At 45.9% G+C, this 18,249-nt stretch overlaps 1 protein-coding gene across 8 annotated transcripts in view; it reads right to left on the bottom strand.

Annotated features, from left to right (window-relative positions):
• GRAMD2A (GRAM domain containing 2A) overlaps positions 1 to 18,249 on the bottom strand; it is a gene marked incomplete at its 3' end in the record, with an annotated part of 65,040 nt that overhangs the window by 37,523 nt on the left and 9,268 nt on the right. The window contains exon 1 of one of the 8 annotated variants that reach the window (XM_081170069.1): positions 9,518 to 9,558. The exons of the other annotated variants lie outside the window; for them this stretch is intronic. Within the exon in view, the coding sequence (XP_081026195.1) occupies positions 9,518 to 9,543 (26 nt within the window). The 5' untranslated portion in view covers positions 9,544 to 9,558. Of the gene's footprint in view, positions 1 to 9,517; positions 9,559 to 18,249 lie in introns of those variants that run through there. 8 annotated transcript variants of the gene reach the window in all.

An 18,249-nucleotide genomic window follows, 5' to 3' on the forward strand; every position in this document is an offset into this window, starting at 1 on the left:
GGGAAGGTAAACGGCATTTCCGTGCGCTGCTCTGGTTCGCCAGAAGTGGCTTAGTCATGCTGGCCACAAGACCCGGAAGCTGTATGCCGGCTCCCTCGGCCAATAAAGCAAGATGAGCACCGCCACCCCAGAGTCGGCCACGACTGGACCTAATGGTCAGGGGTCCCTTTACCTTTATGACAGATCTCTTAGCCTAACCTACTTTGCAGGGTTGTGGTGGGGCTAGAACAGCACTCTCTGTACACCTTGGATGAGAGGCATGCTGATAACACGAAGGTTGCAGGTTCGATCCCCGTAAGGGACAGCTGCATATTCCTGCCTTGCAGGGGTTGGACTAGATCGGGGACAACAAACTTTTTCAGCAGGGGGCCGGTCCACTGTGCCTCAGACCTTGTAGGGGGCCGGGCTATATTTTTTTTGGGGGGGGGGAATGAACGAGTTCCTATGCCCCACAAATAACCCAGAGATGCATTTTAAATAAAAGCACACATTCTACTCATGTAAAAACACGCTGATTGCCAAACCGTCCGTGGGCCAGATTTAGAAGGTGATTGGGCCAGATCTGGCCCCCGGGCCTTAGTTTGCCTACCCATGGACTATGATCCACAGCGTCCCTTTCAACTCTATGATTTTATGAGATATATTGGGCTTAGGCTGTATATATCCACCTTGCTATTGGGATAGGGGTGTAGTTTTGCATGCAGAACGACCCAGCTTCAGTCCCTGGCAGCTGCCCGTCAATGTAGACAATACTCAGAGAGATGGAGCCATGGTCTGCCTCAGTCCAAGACAGCTCTCCCACATTCCTATGTTGCTTAGACATTGGAAGCTGCTTTATAGCAGGTCAGACGATGTGCCCACCTAGCCCAGTGTTGTCTGCTCTGGCTGGCAGCCGCTCTCCAAGTTCCTGGGCAGAGAACGGTCCTTCCCATCACCTGCTCCCTGGTTATCTTAACTGGAGATACCTGGGATTAAAACTGGGGCCTCCTCCAGGCAGAACACACACTCTGCCACTAAGCTGAAAGAAAGATAAAATCCTGCAAGGCAGCAGCAAAAAGCCATAATGAAGTTTGTAGCTGCTGAAAAGCTTGCCCTGTATAACCTCCTTGAATTGTCCTCATATGATACATTCATCCCAATACTTCTTTTCTTATCACCTTCTCTTTCTCTCTCTCGCTTTCTCTTTTTGTCGAACTTCAAACTAGGTCAAGTACATAGAAGGGAGTGAGGGAATGTTTTAGCCAAGATTACTATAAATTTTTTCAGCAGGTTAATACTGAACCAGAGATTCCATTCTGGAGGAGAAATGATGGACCGCACACACACACGCATCTAGACTAATCACAGATTGACTTTCATCCTGTGAATTTAATTAACCAGTAAGTGTCTTGTCGTATGAATTAGCACTTTGTCTAATAAACAAAGGAAGACAGTGAAATGTGGCATAGAGGTGAGGTAGAGAGACTGATTTAGGTATCTTGTTTTAAAATAAAAACCATCTAGCAAACTCATTCTCCAAGATTTCATCCTTCAAAAGCAAGAGGGCATCATTCATATGTAAGGGATCAGTATCAGCAGGTTTGAAGAAACCCACATGTTTTCAGAAGTACACAAATAAAATACCTGGTGGCACAATAAATGGAGACACTAAAACAGTCCAGTTAAGGCAGGGAAAGGCAGATTCTGGGTGGAATCAGGAAAATGAGTTCTCTATGCTACAACATTTTGTCGCAGCTACCAATTTTTTCTTTTGGTCAGGCATAACCCACAGTAAAAGGCCAGAGCTGCAATGTCCAACAAAGGTAGGAAGGTGGTGCTGTGGAGCATACAAAACAGAGAGCTTGAGTGGGGACATTCTGAAGAACCCATCCTGCTGTACTTATTGGCATGAGAATCAAGCACAGCCAAGCAACATTTTAAAAGTGAAGCTTTAGCACATCCTTGATAAGTGTGGCTCAGCAGAGCAGGTTTCCTACAGGTCCTCCTCCTTGTCCTCCACTGCTTCATCTATCATCATTATTTCCCACCTTCCCCCACAACTCACAACATCCATGTTTAGGCAATCAAATCTTGGCTCTGATGAACTGAAATGTGCGTGAGCTTCAGGCACCTGCACACAGGCACTTTGCGCAACTGAGCGAAACAAGCAAGATCGTTGCTGTTAACCGTACCTTCCCATTCCAACCAAACTGTGACACTGTGGTTGAAAGTTGGCTTCTGCATCCTGGCTTGCTTGGAAGCCGTTCACTTTGGTTCCTTAGTTTGGTCACAATGGGGAAGCAATGGCTAACTGTGACTTCCTGGCTTGTTCACTCGTGCGGAAGGAGAACAAAACAGCCCCACGCAGGCAAATATGGGGAGCCTAGGAAGCTGTCTTCTACAGAATCAGAACCAATGGTCCATCTCGGTTAAGTCTTGCCTAGATGAACGGGAAACAGCTCTCCAGGATTTCAGACAGGGCTTTCTCCCAGCCCTACCTGGAGATGGATGAAGATGGAACCTGGGTCTTTCTACATGCAAAGAAGATGCTCTACCCCTGAGTCAAATTACTTCCTCCAAAAGGCCTGAAGCTCAAGCCCAGAGGCTGTCTCGCCAGAGTGGTGCATGCTCTAGTTATCTCCCCTTGGACTACTGCAATGCGCTCTACGTGGGGCTACCTTTGAAGGTGACTCAGAAACTACAACTAATCCAGAATGCAGCAGCTAGACTCGTCACTGGGAGTGGCCACTGGGACCATATAACACCAGTCCTGAAAGACCTACATTGGTTTCCAGTACGTTTCCGAGAACAAGACAAAGTGTTGGTGCTGACCTTGAAAGACCTCAACGGCCTCAGCCCAGTAGACCTGAAGGAGCGTCTCTGCCCCCATCACTGAGGTCCAGCGCCGAGGGCCTTCTGGTGGTTCCCTCACTGCGAGAAGTGAGGTTACAGGGAACCAGGAAGAGGGCCTTTTCAGTAGTGGTGCCCTCCCTGTGGAACGCCCTTCCATCAGATGTCAAAGAAATAAACAACTATCTGACTTTTAGACGACATCTGAAGGCAGCCCTGTTTAGGGAAGTTTTTAATGTTTGATCACATTATTATTATTATTATTATTATTATTATTATTATTATTATTATTATTATTATTATTATGGGAGCTGCCCAAAGTTGCTGGGGAAACCCAGCCAGATGGGCAGGGTATAAATAATAATTATTATTATTATTATTATTATTATTATTATTATTATTATTATTATGCATCACTCAGCCTCATTCTCAGCCAGTGCACATTGTGATGGCCACAGCTGCTTCCATCCCAGGCACATGGCAACCAGGACCAAGACACCAGCGTGCAATGCACCACAAGCAGCAGATGCACTAACCAGGTTTGGACACTTGGACCAGCAAGTCGCTGTTTAACTCAGCAACATGCAACCTTCCTTGCTCCAAACCCCCAAGTTGATTGTTTTCCCGACACTGCACTGTTTCAAAGCCAGGGCAATGCAATGCAAGATACTTCTCTATCAAGAACAATCTGAAGAGAGGTTTGTAAAGGGGGGGGGGGGAGAGAAATAGAGTGAGAGAGAGAGAAATCTTTTGATCTCAAGCATGCTGCTGTTTTCTTGGAAATCTTGGAGCTATTTCTGGGTCAGCCTTGTTGCTACTTTTAGCCATTCCCAGGGCCAAGGCAGCAAGAGGAGTTCAGCTCGCCCTGGAGATGTTGAGACTGGGAAAGGAATGCACCAACTGGACTCGCTTCATCCGCCCTGCCAGGATATGGCCCCGGGGATCAAAAGGACAGCACTTCAGAGACTTTGAAGTAGAAGTAGGGAAAGGGGGAGGAAGTCCATAGGCATGAACAGTACAAATCCCCAAGCAGCTATGAAGCTAGGTGTGTTAGACCTTTGAACTCAAGATGTTGCTGAACCATCACCCTTGGTCATTGGCCATGTTTACTAGAGCTGATGGGAGCTGTCTAGTTCAGCCACACTGGGAGGGTCAAAGGTTCACCATACCTGTCCTAGGCAAACATCCGAGCAAGGCGTTTTAGCAACTGGGAAAGGAGGCAGTCTCTCCAGAAGGTCCAGAGACATGCTGGCCTTCTCTCGTTCATGTAAGCATGAAATCACAGCTTCCAGGCCAAGATGGGACTTGTGCTGCAAACAAGGACAGGCTTTCCGCATCTCACTATAGTAGGGTGAACCATTCATACATTACGCAAGAAGTACTAACAAGAAGATGTGTGAAATGCCTAGTTTCCTCCCCACAACCACCATCCAAGCGCTTCCTCCATGAAGCCTCTCTCCCCAATGGCAGAGATGTTTGCATAACTTATCAGAGAACACCTGAGTTACTGCTTACAGGAACAAGGCCACGGTGATGGGAAAGCAGGTGATGGGAAGTTCACTCTATTAGGCATTGGTGGCTCCACCTAGAAGCTAGCTGGAGCACATCAGATCCAAGCCTACAGAATTGCAGAGTTGGAAGGGACCACGAGGGTCACCCAGGCCAACCCCCTGCGATGCATGGGGCTCAAACCCACGACCCAACATGGGGCTCAAACCCACAACCGTGAGAATTAAGCGTTTCACGCTCTACTGACTGAGCTAACGTGTTCCAACACCTTAAGTAGAAAGCAAAAGGAAGAGATAGCAAGCAAAGTATAGGTGCTGAGGCCCAGCTGCCCCTGGATGAAGTGCGCCAATACCAGACTGAGGTTGAAAGTCAGAGAGGAACATAGAAAGCTGCCTTATACTGAGCCAGGCCACTGGTCCATCTAGCTCAGCCTTTCTCAACCTGTGGGTCCCCAGATGTTGTTGAAGTACAACTCCCATCACCCCTAGCTAGCAAGGCCAGAGCTCAGGGATGATGGGTGTTGTAGTCCAACAACATCTGGGGACCCACAGGTTGAGAACCATTCTTGTCTTCACCAGGGGTCGGCAACCTAATGCCCATGGGCCACAAGCGGCCCTCGGGGGTCGTTTAAGTGGCCCACAAGCTGCCCCCAAACCGAGCCGCCTGCTCAGCTAGTCCCCGTGAGCTGCGCTAAACCGGCACGGAGCGGCATGGGGACTCGCTTCTGTGGTGCTGGAAATTGCATCTGCACATGCGCAGGTGCCAAAAACCGTGTCTGCATGGACGCAGATGTGGGAAATCGCAGGCAGGTGCGCAATCCGGCCCACGGAAGGATTTCCGCTGGAGTGAACTGGCCCAGGCAAGGTAAACCTTGCCGACCCCTGGTCTACACTGACTGGCAGCTGTGTAGTTTCAGGCAGGAGACACCTAGAGGTGTCATGTGTCAAAGCTGGGGCCTTCTGCCTGCAGAGCAGGTGCTATGGACCTCTGTGCCTGAGATCCTAAGGCACAGATGGGCTGCCTGTGGTTCACAGGCAGCTCACATAGGCCTCCAGTGCATGCCACTATGGGTGCCCAAGCTGTCTCCACACACACTCTGGTTGCATTTTGTTGCCTGGTGCTCTGGCTGTTCCCTTGCAGTTGCACAGATAGAGGTAGCCCTGCCAGTCAGAGTAGGCAAGCCTGGACAAATGGCAGCTTAACTATGGACAAAACAGACAGAATTCTGTGGATAAATAGCAGCTGGCTATGGTCTTTCTTGAGCCACAAAGCTGTTGGGCAACTCACCTTGACCTTCACCTAGCCAGCCTTACAGGGTCATTGTGAGGACAGAATTGAAGCAAGAAAGGAGTCCTTAGGAAGTGTGTGTGTGTGTGTGTGTGTGTGTGTGTGTGTGTGTGTGTGTGTGTACACAGACACACACACATTAAAGAACAACACATGACCTTGTGAGGTAGGAAGGAAAGACGGAATTGGCTTCAGAGGGGGAAAGTCAACCTCTTGTGTAGCCTGACTGTTGCATTTATTTTTGGATGTTATGTTTGGCACTCCAGCGTTGGCACAGGAATGTGTTTCCAGGGGACGGACATTGTTGAGAGCGAGAGCACCACGCAACGGGGCCACTCCACCTCTTGGGTAATAATCCAGTTAAGTGCAGCCACTTCCTGGTGCTTTGTTTTTTTAAAAAAAGAACAAAAGCATTCAACTTCACTGATTAAGCAATGGCCCAGACCACCTAACGGTCATTTTACTTTCTGTTTTCTCTTCTCTGCACTTGGGATAGCATTGCAAAATTTCAACCGTTTCCTTTAGGCACTCTGAACATGGGACTGGTGCAATAATACACTTCCTTTTGGGGTGTGCTTCTCATTCTGTGGAACTTGACACACCTACTTACCTTTTTGCCAAACTTTCCAGGCATTTTCTAAGCTTTAAAGCTCTGTGTCCAAGCACTCCTCTCCTCCTCTTCTTCTTCTTGCCATTTGTTCTGCTTCAGCTTTAAAGAGCAGGTTTTTGCAGGGGTGTGTGTGGAAGCACTTGGACACAGAGCTTTAAATTGAGGACCTCTGCCTGAAAAGTGTGGAACAAAAGGTAAGGGCACATTATCCTAAGGGTCTGTCAGGGTGTAAATACTCCATGAACCAGTCTTCTCCTTGTATTGCTCTATGAAGCACAGGCACATCACTTGTGCTATATAAACAAGAAATACTCTTAAGAACGGCCTTTATTCTTTGCACACTGTGCCAGTAACTCCTAGCTTGGGAGTGTAGTCAAATGAAAGTGAAGGAAGGCGAACAGGCTGAAGTTGAGCCCAGACAAGACCGGGGTGATGTTGGGGAGGGGGGCAGCGTTAGACATCACTGGTTGCCAGCTTGTTTCTGGCTCCAATTCAATTCGCTTTAGTGTTTAAAGCCCCAGATTTCCAAAGTCTGCTTTCTTCCCTAAATAGCCTCTGGAGTTGAGATCAGAGACAGGCCCTCTTAGTAATTCCACCACCCTCAGAAGTTATGGGTGGTGATGGTTCAGGAGAGGGCTTTCTCTGTGGCAGCCCCTAAGCTAAAAATTCCCTCCTGAACAAAGGTGTATATAGCACCATTATTATTTAGCTTTTGCCCCATATACATACAGTGGTACCTCGAGTTACATACGCTTCAGGTTACATACGCTTCAGGTTACAAACTCCGCTAACCCAGAAATAGTACCTCGGGTTAAGAACTTTGCTTCAGGATGAGAACAGAAATCGTGCTCCGGCAGTGCGGCGGCAGCAGGAGGCCCCATTAGCTAACGTGGTGCTTCAGGTTAAGAACAGTTTCAGGTTAAGTACAGACCTCCAGAACAAATTAAGTACTTAACCCGAGGTACCACTATACACACACACACACAATCTAGGACCCAGGTGGCACCTTAAACCTGGGTTATGGTCACCACAATGGAATGTCTAGGTGCCTTTTTCCAATGAAGATGATGATGATGATGATTTCATTTCTATACCACTTTATGATATTTATATTTAAAATAATAAATCTCAACGCAGTTTACAACACGTTAAAACATCAAGTAAAACAATCTAGAATAAAACAAATTGAAGCTTCACGGAAAATATTTCAGGTCCTTCTCTGACATTTTGCTTTCCCCAGTCCCCAGCCTGGCATCTAGAGATCTCCACTTGTTTACAATTGGACCCACCTCAGTTGCAAAATGTGCCTGGCTATTTTCAATCTCTGCCTCCACTAATACTCTGAAATGCAGTGGCATAACGTGGGTTGCCAGTGTCTGGGACCATGTGGAGAGGAGGGAGGCAAAGGATAGAGTACACGTGTGCATTCAACTGCCTAATGGCATCCATAACAACCAGAAGATCGCAGCCACAGTGATAAGAAGAGTTCACCTCTTGGTTTGCACGCAGAAGCTGTTTTCAATGGAACCCAGTGACGGAAGTGTGCAGCTGTATTGAGGCAGCACCAGGTGTTGAAATTTTGCATCCCCTAACAATTTTGCACCCGGGGCAACCGCCCCTGTACCCCCACCACCATGCTATGCCACTGCTGATATGGTTGCAGATCCTTCTTAGGTCAGTACATGTGACACATCTGCTAAACTGCTCACCCCAGCTCCACAAACCCTACAAACTAACATCACAGAAATAGAGACAAGATTTGGAGTTGTGAACCTCGCAGTTCCCCTGCCTTCAAAGTGCCAAGCTGACCCTCTAAGCCATCCTGAAGCCCCAACCCACAAAGCAGCAACTGCCCAGGTCTGCTTAGACAAAGACACACACACACACACACATCCCTTAAGTGGATTTTCTGCCTCAAACAGACAAGGCAGAGATTTGCTCAGGCATACTTTAAGCTAGGATTTCTCAAGAGCGGATAAAGAGAAGGATTTGCCTGTCTGGGCAAAGGCTGGATTCCACAGCTATAAAGCAGGGAAGGGAAGAGGCAGTGTATTGAGGAGGGTTCAGGATCCATCCTTCACCTTACATACTCCCATCCAGAACAGAGGCCCATTGAGCAACCCCAAGGCAAAATGAAGCCTCAACATCCACACACACAAAGAGAGAAGCACACACATGAGCTGGCTAGCCTGGCAGTATCTCCCAAAGGGCTAATACACAAATTATGCACAAAACCGCAAGAGGTGGATATACAAGAGTCGATCTGAGTTGCGTACACGCTTTATGGCACATTTGAGGCGCGCACACAGACACACACACAGAATGCTAGGCACTGTTGATTGCTAAGGCTGACCAGGAGAGATAAACTACAATTCTTTGAGGGGAAAAGAATGTGCTTCAAAGGTACAGCATGTATGCAGCCTAAAATTAGCTTTCATTGTGGCTAAATGTCTAATATGCTTCAATACTGGAAGGAGAGGTCCGCTCCTCCCACCCCACAGTCACACAACGGATGGGCAGCTTATGAGAAGGTGATCTTCCATAAGCACAAGGAAGATGGGGATTTCTCCGCTGTGTGAACTCCATGTACAGAAGAAGAGAAGAAGAGGAGTTTGGATTTGATATCCCACCTTTCACTCCCTTTAAGGAGTCTCAAAGCAGCTAACATTCTCCTTTCCCTTCCTCCCCCACAACAAACACTCTGTGAGGTGAGTGGGGCTGAGAGACTTCAGAGAAGTATGACTAGCCCAAGGTCACCGAGCAGCTGCAGGTGGAGGAGCGGAGACGCGAACCCGGTTCCCCAGATTACGTGACTACCGCTCTTAACCACTACACCACACTGGCTCTCAATTTGCTTGTACGTCTGAGCACTGGGTGGGTCTGGGACCACCAGCTCTTCTGCCACCCAACCCTCCCCCCTTAAATGTACGTATAGAATGTAATGTTTTGATTTATTGTGGTTTGTTTTGTTTTCTTTGACTGTTCTTGGATTTGCATCTTTTTGGAAAATTCAATATAAAAAAACTTTTTTTAAAAAAAACTAAGTTTTGGACACACAATCCTGCATGCAAATAATAATAAAAATACTAACGTTGTGTGCATGAGTATTATTTTCCTTAGAAGCTGCCAACATGCCCATCTTCAGCTGGGGGCTGCTCTCGTCCATTCAGTTCTCCCTCCAGCGCCTTCTGAAATCCAAATCCCTCCTGCTCTCCAGCTAACTCCCCTTCTCCCTACTACAGACGTTTTCTTTAGTGGTGCTTTCCAAGCAGTTTGCCTTACCTGCCCAGAGCAGAGACATTCTCCATGGCACCTCCTTGCTTGCCGGACTCAGCTGCTGAAGGCTGCCGTTGTGTCGGCAAGCAACGGCAAGTATACAAGCTCCGAATCAGGAAGCTGGCAACTTTTAAAAAGGAGCATTCCTGGCAGGTCAACCTCAAGACCCACAGCCTTTGGGTGATCTCCTTAAGCTGCTCACCGGCAGACAGAAGAATGCCCTCTCCAACATGTGCAAGGCAGGGCACTGACAGCAGGGTGCCAAGGGCTCAGGAACACGAAGTACCTGCTGGTCTATAGCTATCAGAGCCAGGGGAGCAAAGGGTGCCCTCCATATGTTTTGAGATCAAATACCCATCTTCACGGGACGCGGGTCGTGCTGTGGTTTAAACCACAGAGCCTAGGGCTTGCCGATCAGAAGGTCAGTGGTACGAATCCCCGCAATGAGGTGAGCTCCCATTGTTCGGTCCCTGCTCCTGCCCACCTAGCAGTTCGAAAGCATGTCAAAGTGCAAGTAGATAAATGGGTACCGCTCCGGTGGGAAGGTAAATGGCATTTCCATGGGCTGCTCTGGTTCCCCAGAAGTGGCTTAGTCATGCTGGCCACATGACCCAGAAGCTGTCTGTGGACAAACGCCTGCTCCCTCGGCCATTAAAGCGAGATGAGCACCGCAACCCCAGAGTCGTCAGCGACTGGACCTAACAGTCAGGGGTACCTTTACCTATCTTCACAGACCATTAAAAGCCCTAAACGGCCTGTATACTTGAAGGAGCATCTCCACCACCAGTGTTCAGCCCAGACACTGAGGTCCAGCTCCAAGGGTCTTCTGGCAGTTCCCTCATTGCAAGAAGTGAAACTGCAGGGAGCCAGGCAGAGGGCCTTCTTGGCAGTGGCACCCACCCCGTGCAAGGCCTCCCAGCAGATGTCAAAGAGTTAAACAATTATATACCTTTTCATAAACATCTGAAGACAGTCCTGTATAGTGAAGTTTTTAATGTTTGATATTTTGGGTGGCTTCCAACACATATAAAATTTCAAAATTTAATAAAATTATTTATAAATTTATAACTTTTAAAATAGAAAATAAAACCAGCTATCTTAAAACACTTATACTTACTAAAATCATATGTTAAAATTGCAAGTCGGGATAGACTTGCTGGAAGAAAAAGGGTTTTAACAGGCACTGAAAACAATACAGTGAAAGCTTTTGCCTTATATAAATGGGCAGGGAGTTCCATAGTGTAGGTGTTTGCACACTAAAGGTTGACTCCTTGCAAGCGTGAAATGAACATTAGGCGGCACCTATGAAAGTGGCAGTGAGACAGATTCCACGCTTGTTCCAAAGTGCTGATCATCCTGCCAGCCAAGAACCTCCTGCGAAAGTTGCTTCCAAAGCCATGCACATCTAACACGTGTCAATCTGAGCACAGTGTGCTGTAAAGAGGTGTACGCGTCGGGCTATATAGGGTAAATATCAAGTATAACTTCTATCAGGCTTAAATCCAGATGGCTGCCAACAACCCGTCACCTTGGCACGCTAGAGAGAAAAGCAAAGAGCCTTAATCTGATCACCAGGCAATCTGATTAAGGCAGTGGGCAGAGATGGAGAGACACGCCTTGTTCCTGCACCAATATGACAATTTGATATGTACATCTGAACAAAGAATCCATTGAGATCTTCCTGGTGGAAAAGGTTAGCATGGATAATGAATCGTAAGAGTAAAAGCACACATTGCGTTTATGCAGCATTTTCCATGACAGCTCAAACGGCCTCATGTCCAGTTTCTCAGGAATCTATTAACAACAGTCTAGAAAGGCAGATTCTCAGGAATCTATTAACAACAGCCTAGAAAAGCAGATTCTCAGGAATCTATTAACAACAGCCTAGAAAGGCAGATTCTCAGGAATCTATTAACAACAGCCTAGAAAGGCAGATTCTCAGGAATCTATTAACAACAGCCTAGAAAGGCAGATTCTCAGGAATCTATTAACAACAGCCTAGAAAGGCAGTCCATCATTATCCTCATTTTACAGAGCAGGGCTTGAGAATGTGACAATGGTGACTTGCCTAGGACTACCTAGTGAAGGAGCTGTGAACCTGTAGCCTTCCAGATTGCTGAACCAATTGTGGTGGTATTGAAATGCATAGACTGCAACAGCCAGAAAGGTTGGGTTGCTAGAGGTAACCAGGCTGATGGGAGTTGTAGTCCACAAGATCAGGAGAATACCGTGTTGACTACCCTGGGCTAAAGAACCAAACTAGGACTAGGGAGACTTGGGTTCAAATCCTTGCTCAGCTGGCAGTGGGGAGAAAATCATCATTTCTCTATCCAACATATGCCATAAAGATAAAAAAGAGGGAGAACCACAACCTGAGTTCCTCAAAGGAAGGCTGGAGGTAGAGTAACTATAAACCAACAACAAAAGGTGCCCCCATGCTAGCTAGTCAGACCACCAGTCACTGCCCAATAGCAGCCCTCCCTAGCCCCCCACTCCCATGGCCTCAGCCCAGGATACCTGAAGAAGAAGGAGAGGAGGAGGAGGAGGAGTTTGGATTTGATATCCTGCTTTATCCCTACCCAAAGGAGTCTCAAAGCGGCTAACATTCTCCTTTCCCTTCCTCCCCCACAACAAACACTCTGTGAGGTGAGTGGGGCTGAGAGACTTCAAGAAGTGTGACTGGCCCAAGGTCACCCAGCAGCTGCATGTGGAGGAGCGGGGAAGCGAACCCGGTTCACCAGATTACGAGTCTACTGCTCTTAACTACTATACCACACTGGCTCTGAAGGAGTGTCTCCACCCCAATCGTTCAGCCTGGACTCTGAGGTCCAGCTCTGAGGGCCTTCTGGTAGTTCCCTTGCTGCGAGAAGCCAAGTTACAGGGAACCAGGCAGAGGGCCTTCTCGGTAGTGGCGCCCACCCTGTGGAACACCCTCCCATCAAATGTCAAAGAAATGAACAACTATCTGACTTTTAGAAGACATCTGAAGACAGCCCTGTTTAGGGAAGTTTTTAATGTTTGATGTTTTATTGTATTTTTAATATTTTGCTGGAAGCCGCCCAGAGTGGCAGGGGAGACCCAGTCAGATGGGCGGGGTATAAATAATAAATTATTATTATTATTATTATTATTATTATTATTATTATTATTATTATTATTATTATTATTCCTAGCCTGCAAGAATTCAAACAATCCTTGAAAGTGCCATACAATTGGCCGCCACACCACAAGTCATATTCTACAACGGTTCTTCAAAGCGCCAGCCCTACCATTAAGCAAAGTGACAACAGATGATGCGCGTTGGGGAAAAGTGATTAGGTGCTGGATAACAGATCTGTGGGCCAATGGCAGATTGCCATGCACCCTTTATCTACCAGGGGTCAGCAAACTTTTTCAGCAGGGGGCCGGTCCACTGTCCCTCAGGCCGTGTGGGGGGCTAGACTATATTTTGAAAAAATAATAATGAACGAATTCCTATGCCCCATAAATAACCCAGAGATGCATTTTAAATAAAAGCACCCATTCTACTCATGTAAAAACACGCTGCTTCCCGGACCGTCCATGGGCCGGACTGAGAAGCTGATTCGGCCGGATCCAGCCCTCGGGCCTTAGTTTGCCTACCCATGATCTAAGCCAGCCAGTTGCTGTCACATATGGCGAAGGATGCCGTTCCATCCCTAGCACTGAAGGAAGATGCTTTGCTTTCTTCTCCTTAAAATCTAAAGCCTATTCATTGCACTGAACGTTTTCCTGGCTCCTTATATTTTTAGAAACGGTTAAACAAGAACAAGACTCCATTCACTTTGGATGGTCCTGAGGTAAGTCCACAGGACACAGAAGATTCATTTCTCCCTTCCCAGGCAAGAAGCCAGTGAAGAGGGAGGGAGTCAATGCTGGATCTCTAGCCAAGTAAAATCAGCACACAGATTGCCTGGGTTTGGGGCTGTATCGTCATCCAGCAGCTCCCACTGAATCTCTTTTGGGTACTTCCATTTAGCCAAATTTAGCCAAGGAATAGCCCAACCCAAGGCCACATTTTAAAATTTAAAAAACCCCAGAAACAACAGCACAAAACCTTACGCATTCAAAAACAACAACACAAAGCAGAGAGCGCCTTGACCTTTTGCTATCCCACACTACAAGCCCATGCTGGCTAGGGCTGATGAAATCCAGCAACATATGGAGGGCCAAAAGCCACTCATTTCTATCCTAAAAGCTACTTTAAGGCTGCCTCATTCTGAGCTATCTGAATACTTACACAAACAAGTCTTTAATGTGGCCTTGGATGCACAGGAAACCACTTTTTGATCAAACTGCAACTCCATCTGCCAGCTTTTGCCCTCATTTCAAATTCCAAGTGCTTTTCTAAAAGCACTTATTTGTATTACTTTTTTTAATTGTACATGCTGTAATCAACAACATTGTGTGTGTGTGTGCGTGTGTGTACACACACACGGTATGGAGTACAGCATGGACTTGCCCTTTAGTACCTTTTCAATGTGAAACTTTGCCACAGTCCATCACCTTTTGCAGCAAAACTCGATTCTCTATGCTGGCAATCCTTTGCTTTATTCTTCCAGATGGCCCATTGCTAGCTTCCTGCCTAGATGCTTCGCCGTACGAACTTTGCCCAGTCATGCCATGCATTTATCATCCAGGACCACTTCTTCTCACACAAACACCAGGAGGATATTTCCTTGTCAGGCCCAGTGGTTTTTTTTATTAACTGCTTGGAGGAGGGCATGGGGGGGTGCTTAACAGATTTGCATACAGGGGACCAAAGTTTAAAACCCTCTTGACAGGCAGGGACACCAGGCTGAAAAAAACCAACGTGTGATATTCTTTTTTTATGTTTTACAAATGTAATTCCTGTGTTGATTTTGCCTCTGTCTTCTCCCAAAAGGAGAGCAATGCTCAACCTGCTGATAACAGAATAAATGACGTAAGGAGGGATCTGCAGCCCAAGATAGGAAGAGAGGTGGTAAGGGAACACCTGGCTTCTATAAATTAAATCAGATCTCCAGGGTCTGATGAGCTGCACCCAAGGGTACTAAAGGAGCCAACAAATATAAGCTCAGAGCCTCTGCCTATGATCTTGGAGAATTTTGGAGAACAGAGGAGGTCCCTACAGACTAGAGGTGGGCAAATGTTGTCCCCATCTTCAAAAAGACCCAGGAAACTACCAACCAGTGAACTTGACATTGATAGGGACAAATATAAGGTTCTGCATTTAGGCAGGAAGAATATAAGATCGGGGACACCTGGCTTGCTAGTAGTACAGTGGTACCTCCAGTTGCGGACGGGATCCATTCCGGTGTTCCGGCCAGATCCTGAGGTTTTCGTAACCGGAGAGACCACTTCTGCACATGTGCACACGACCAAAACCCAGAAATATACTTCCGGGTTTGCTGCTTACGTATCCCGAAGTTTACGTTACCGGAGGGATACGTAAGCGGAGGTACAACTGTACATGTGAAAGGGTTTTAGTGGATCACAAGCTTAACATGAGTCAACAGTGTGATAAAGCAGCAAAAAAGTTAATGCCATTCTAGGCTGCATCAACAGAAGTTTAGTATCCAGATCAAGGGAAGTAATAGAACCACTCTATTCTGCCTTGGTCAGGCCACACCTGGAATACTGTGTCCAGTTCTGGGCAGCATAATTTAAGAAGGATGTTGACAAGCTGGAATGTGTGCAGAGGAGGGCTACCAAGATGATCAAAAGTGTTGCAGGATGAGGGATGCAGTTTGGCCTAACTGTAAGTGGAAAGGATCTAGTAACTTTTTATTGGGTTTTATAAACAAGGATCATAGGAATAATAAATAAACACTGAAGCCTCACGTCAGTTGTACATAACAAAAATAGCATAATGAATTTTCAGCAACATCTACAACATATGGTACATTATTAGTGGTCAATGTATAGGTTCTTGGTTTGTCATTTGATTTAAACAAAGGGGAAACAGGATAGAACAGAATTAACAGATAATATTCAAAATTGCACAGCTAAATGCCCAGTAGCATAGCTAAATGCCCTTGTGATTATGCTTAGATTAAGTATGAGCAATAGTCACTTTTCCTCTTATGTTACTAATGAAACAATATACAGGAAACTCCCATTTTGCAGACGTTCAAAGAATGCACAACCGTGCATGCGGACATCATCGCAACCAGAAGTGGCCGGAAAAGGGGGCGGGGCGAGGGCATAAGAGGGCAGAATGGGTTTATATGCGTGTGGGTCAGGAACTCAACTCCCGTGCAAAACGGTCATTGCCTGTAAAGTGTTGGTGTATTGATGAACATGGAAGCGGGGTTCAAATATAATAATTTATGTTTAAGTTTAAATTTAGATCAAGCAGACTGAGGCAAAGGCTGGGGGGGGAGTTGTTCATTTTTTGGAGTACTGGCATATGTTATGCAATTAAATCACACAGGGGTAAAGCCATCTTTCTTGATCTGTTCACGTGTCAACCACACTTTATTTGTTAATCTCTCCAGGAGGGCTGTTTCCCAAACTGTTTTGTGTCAGTTGTCGATCGTTGTGCCAGAAAGGCATTTCCAGTACAGTATCTGGTTATGTTGGGTCTCGTCATTTGTAATAAATGGCTTATTAATTCTTTATTATGTGAGTCCAGATCGTTGTCTAGAAATATATTTAATAAAGCTAATTCTGGTTTGACTTTCCAGTTGTTGTTTTTGTTATGTTATTAATTTCTTTTGGATTCCAGAATCCAAAACTATTGGATTCCATAAAGGCTGTCCAGGTGGTCTTAGTTGATTCCAAGCTGAACATGAGCCAGAAGTACTATTTTAGAGACTACATGGAGATGGCGGAAATGACTGGCAGAATCCGAGACCAGGGAGAAGAGTTGGTGGAAGAAGATTGGAGGAAATTTAAAACTTATTTGCAGAAATATTGTAAAATTTTTGAATGCTGATGACATTGAAATGAATTGCAGGGGTTCTAGCAACAAGGTAAAATGTAAGATTGGATTAATAATAGATAAACTAATAGGACATGAATTTGCTGAACCAATTTTTAAAAGGGATACAAAAATGGGAGACGTGAGGAAGTCAGGAAAATAAGTTAACTAAAGATGAGAAATTAAGAAAGAGGGAATTTTTGTTTTCTTTTATATGTGTTTTTTCATTTTCTTTCTTTGTGTTCAATGTCTGTATTTTTGTATTTTGTAATTTTGTATCTTTTTCGTTTTTGTATTTTTCTAAACTTTTCTATTGATAAAACCTAATAAAATATTATTTAAAAAAACCAGAAGTACTATTTTAGACAGCATTCTAGCCACAAGAGGCAGCCTCAGAGCCACCCAGAACAACACAAAGTAACACAATGTACAATTTTAAAAATGCAAAACAATTACAAGAATGACTCGCTCCTTCTTTGCTTTGAGAGCATCCCTGTGACCTCTGTGCTCAAATTTCCCATTCTGCCAAGCAAAGCTGGTTTTCATTTTCAAAAACTGGCAAAAACATTTCACCACGCACAAAACCCTGTTAACACTAAGACAGTAGCAATCTAATGCCGTCAACCCCCCAAACGCAACCCGAAATCAAGGGTGATGTGGTTACATAAACACATCAGAGGCATACCAAGGCTTAAAACTAAGGCCGATATATTTTTCCCGTTTTTAGAACACCAAGTTCATCCTGATTAGGAGGCCAACAGCTGTTGGCCTCATTCCGCAAAAGGCTGCCGGCTGACTGGCTGAGCCCTCGAAATATGCCCATCCTCATCGCTGCATCTTGCCCGCAAGAATTTCAGAACCGATTCACAGATGGCCCCCTCCCACAGGGAGATGAAGATGCACAACTCACTTCCCAAATCTGAAGGACCACCTGCTCCCGCAGGAACCTACCCGTATCTTAAGTTAGGTATTAGGGGCTGTGATCTAGGTCGGCTCAGAGGTTTGGACTAGGAGTGTTAGCTAGCAGGGAGATGGCTTTCCTTGTGGCAATGTCCACTTGTGGAAATTCCCTTTCCACAGCAAGCCTCCTGGTGCCTGCTTTACGAGCATTTAGGACCTGGATTTAAAAAAAACAGTTACCCACAGACAGTGCTATTTTTCTAGAAAAAAGAGGGGCCAGAACTCACCATGAATGCCTCCCTTGTCCTCTCATAATGGCAATGGCACCCACCTGAAAGGGGCCGGAACTGAGTTCCGGGGCGTTCCGGCTGGAAAAAAGCCCTGCCCACAAATTCAGTGGTATTAGGATTACGTTGCTAGTGGGGAGTTTTGGTGCCCGTTTCTCATTTGCAGGTGGGAGATGGGTTTCATTCATGCATGGCCGCTATCTTCTGGGAGGCCCATTCAGAGATGGAGAACCAGTGGCCCTCCAGATTCCCATCAGCCCCAGGGTCAAGTCTGAGGGGAGTTTTAGTCCAGCTGCATCTGAACAACCACGGCCTAGGCAGACTTTTGGGGTGGATCAAGTAGGGAAGCTGTTAAGGTTGTAATGAATTTAGTTTTTAATAATATATTTATTTATATACCCCCTGACAGGACTCAAGACAGCTGATAAGAACCGGGGGAAACAAGCATTAATAAACAATTGAAAATTGAAAAAATTAAAATTATATACATACATAAAGCCTAAGAAAACCAAGAACTACGATACTGTAAAAACAGAACGGCACCAGCCAGTGTTAATAACTCAAATATACAATCTAATTGCCAAATGGCACCTTAAATCTGGGTTATATGGTAGCCACAATGGAATGTC

This window comes from Podarcis bocagei (assembly GCF_964188305.1).
Source record: "Podarcis bocagei genome assembly, chromosome: 14".
Classification (NCBI taxonomy): Eukaryota; Metazoa; Chordata; class Lepidosauria; order Squamata; family Lacertidae; genus Podarcis; species Podarcis bocagei.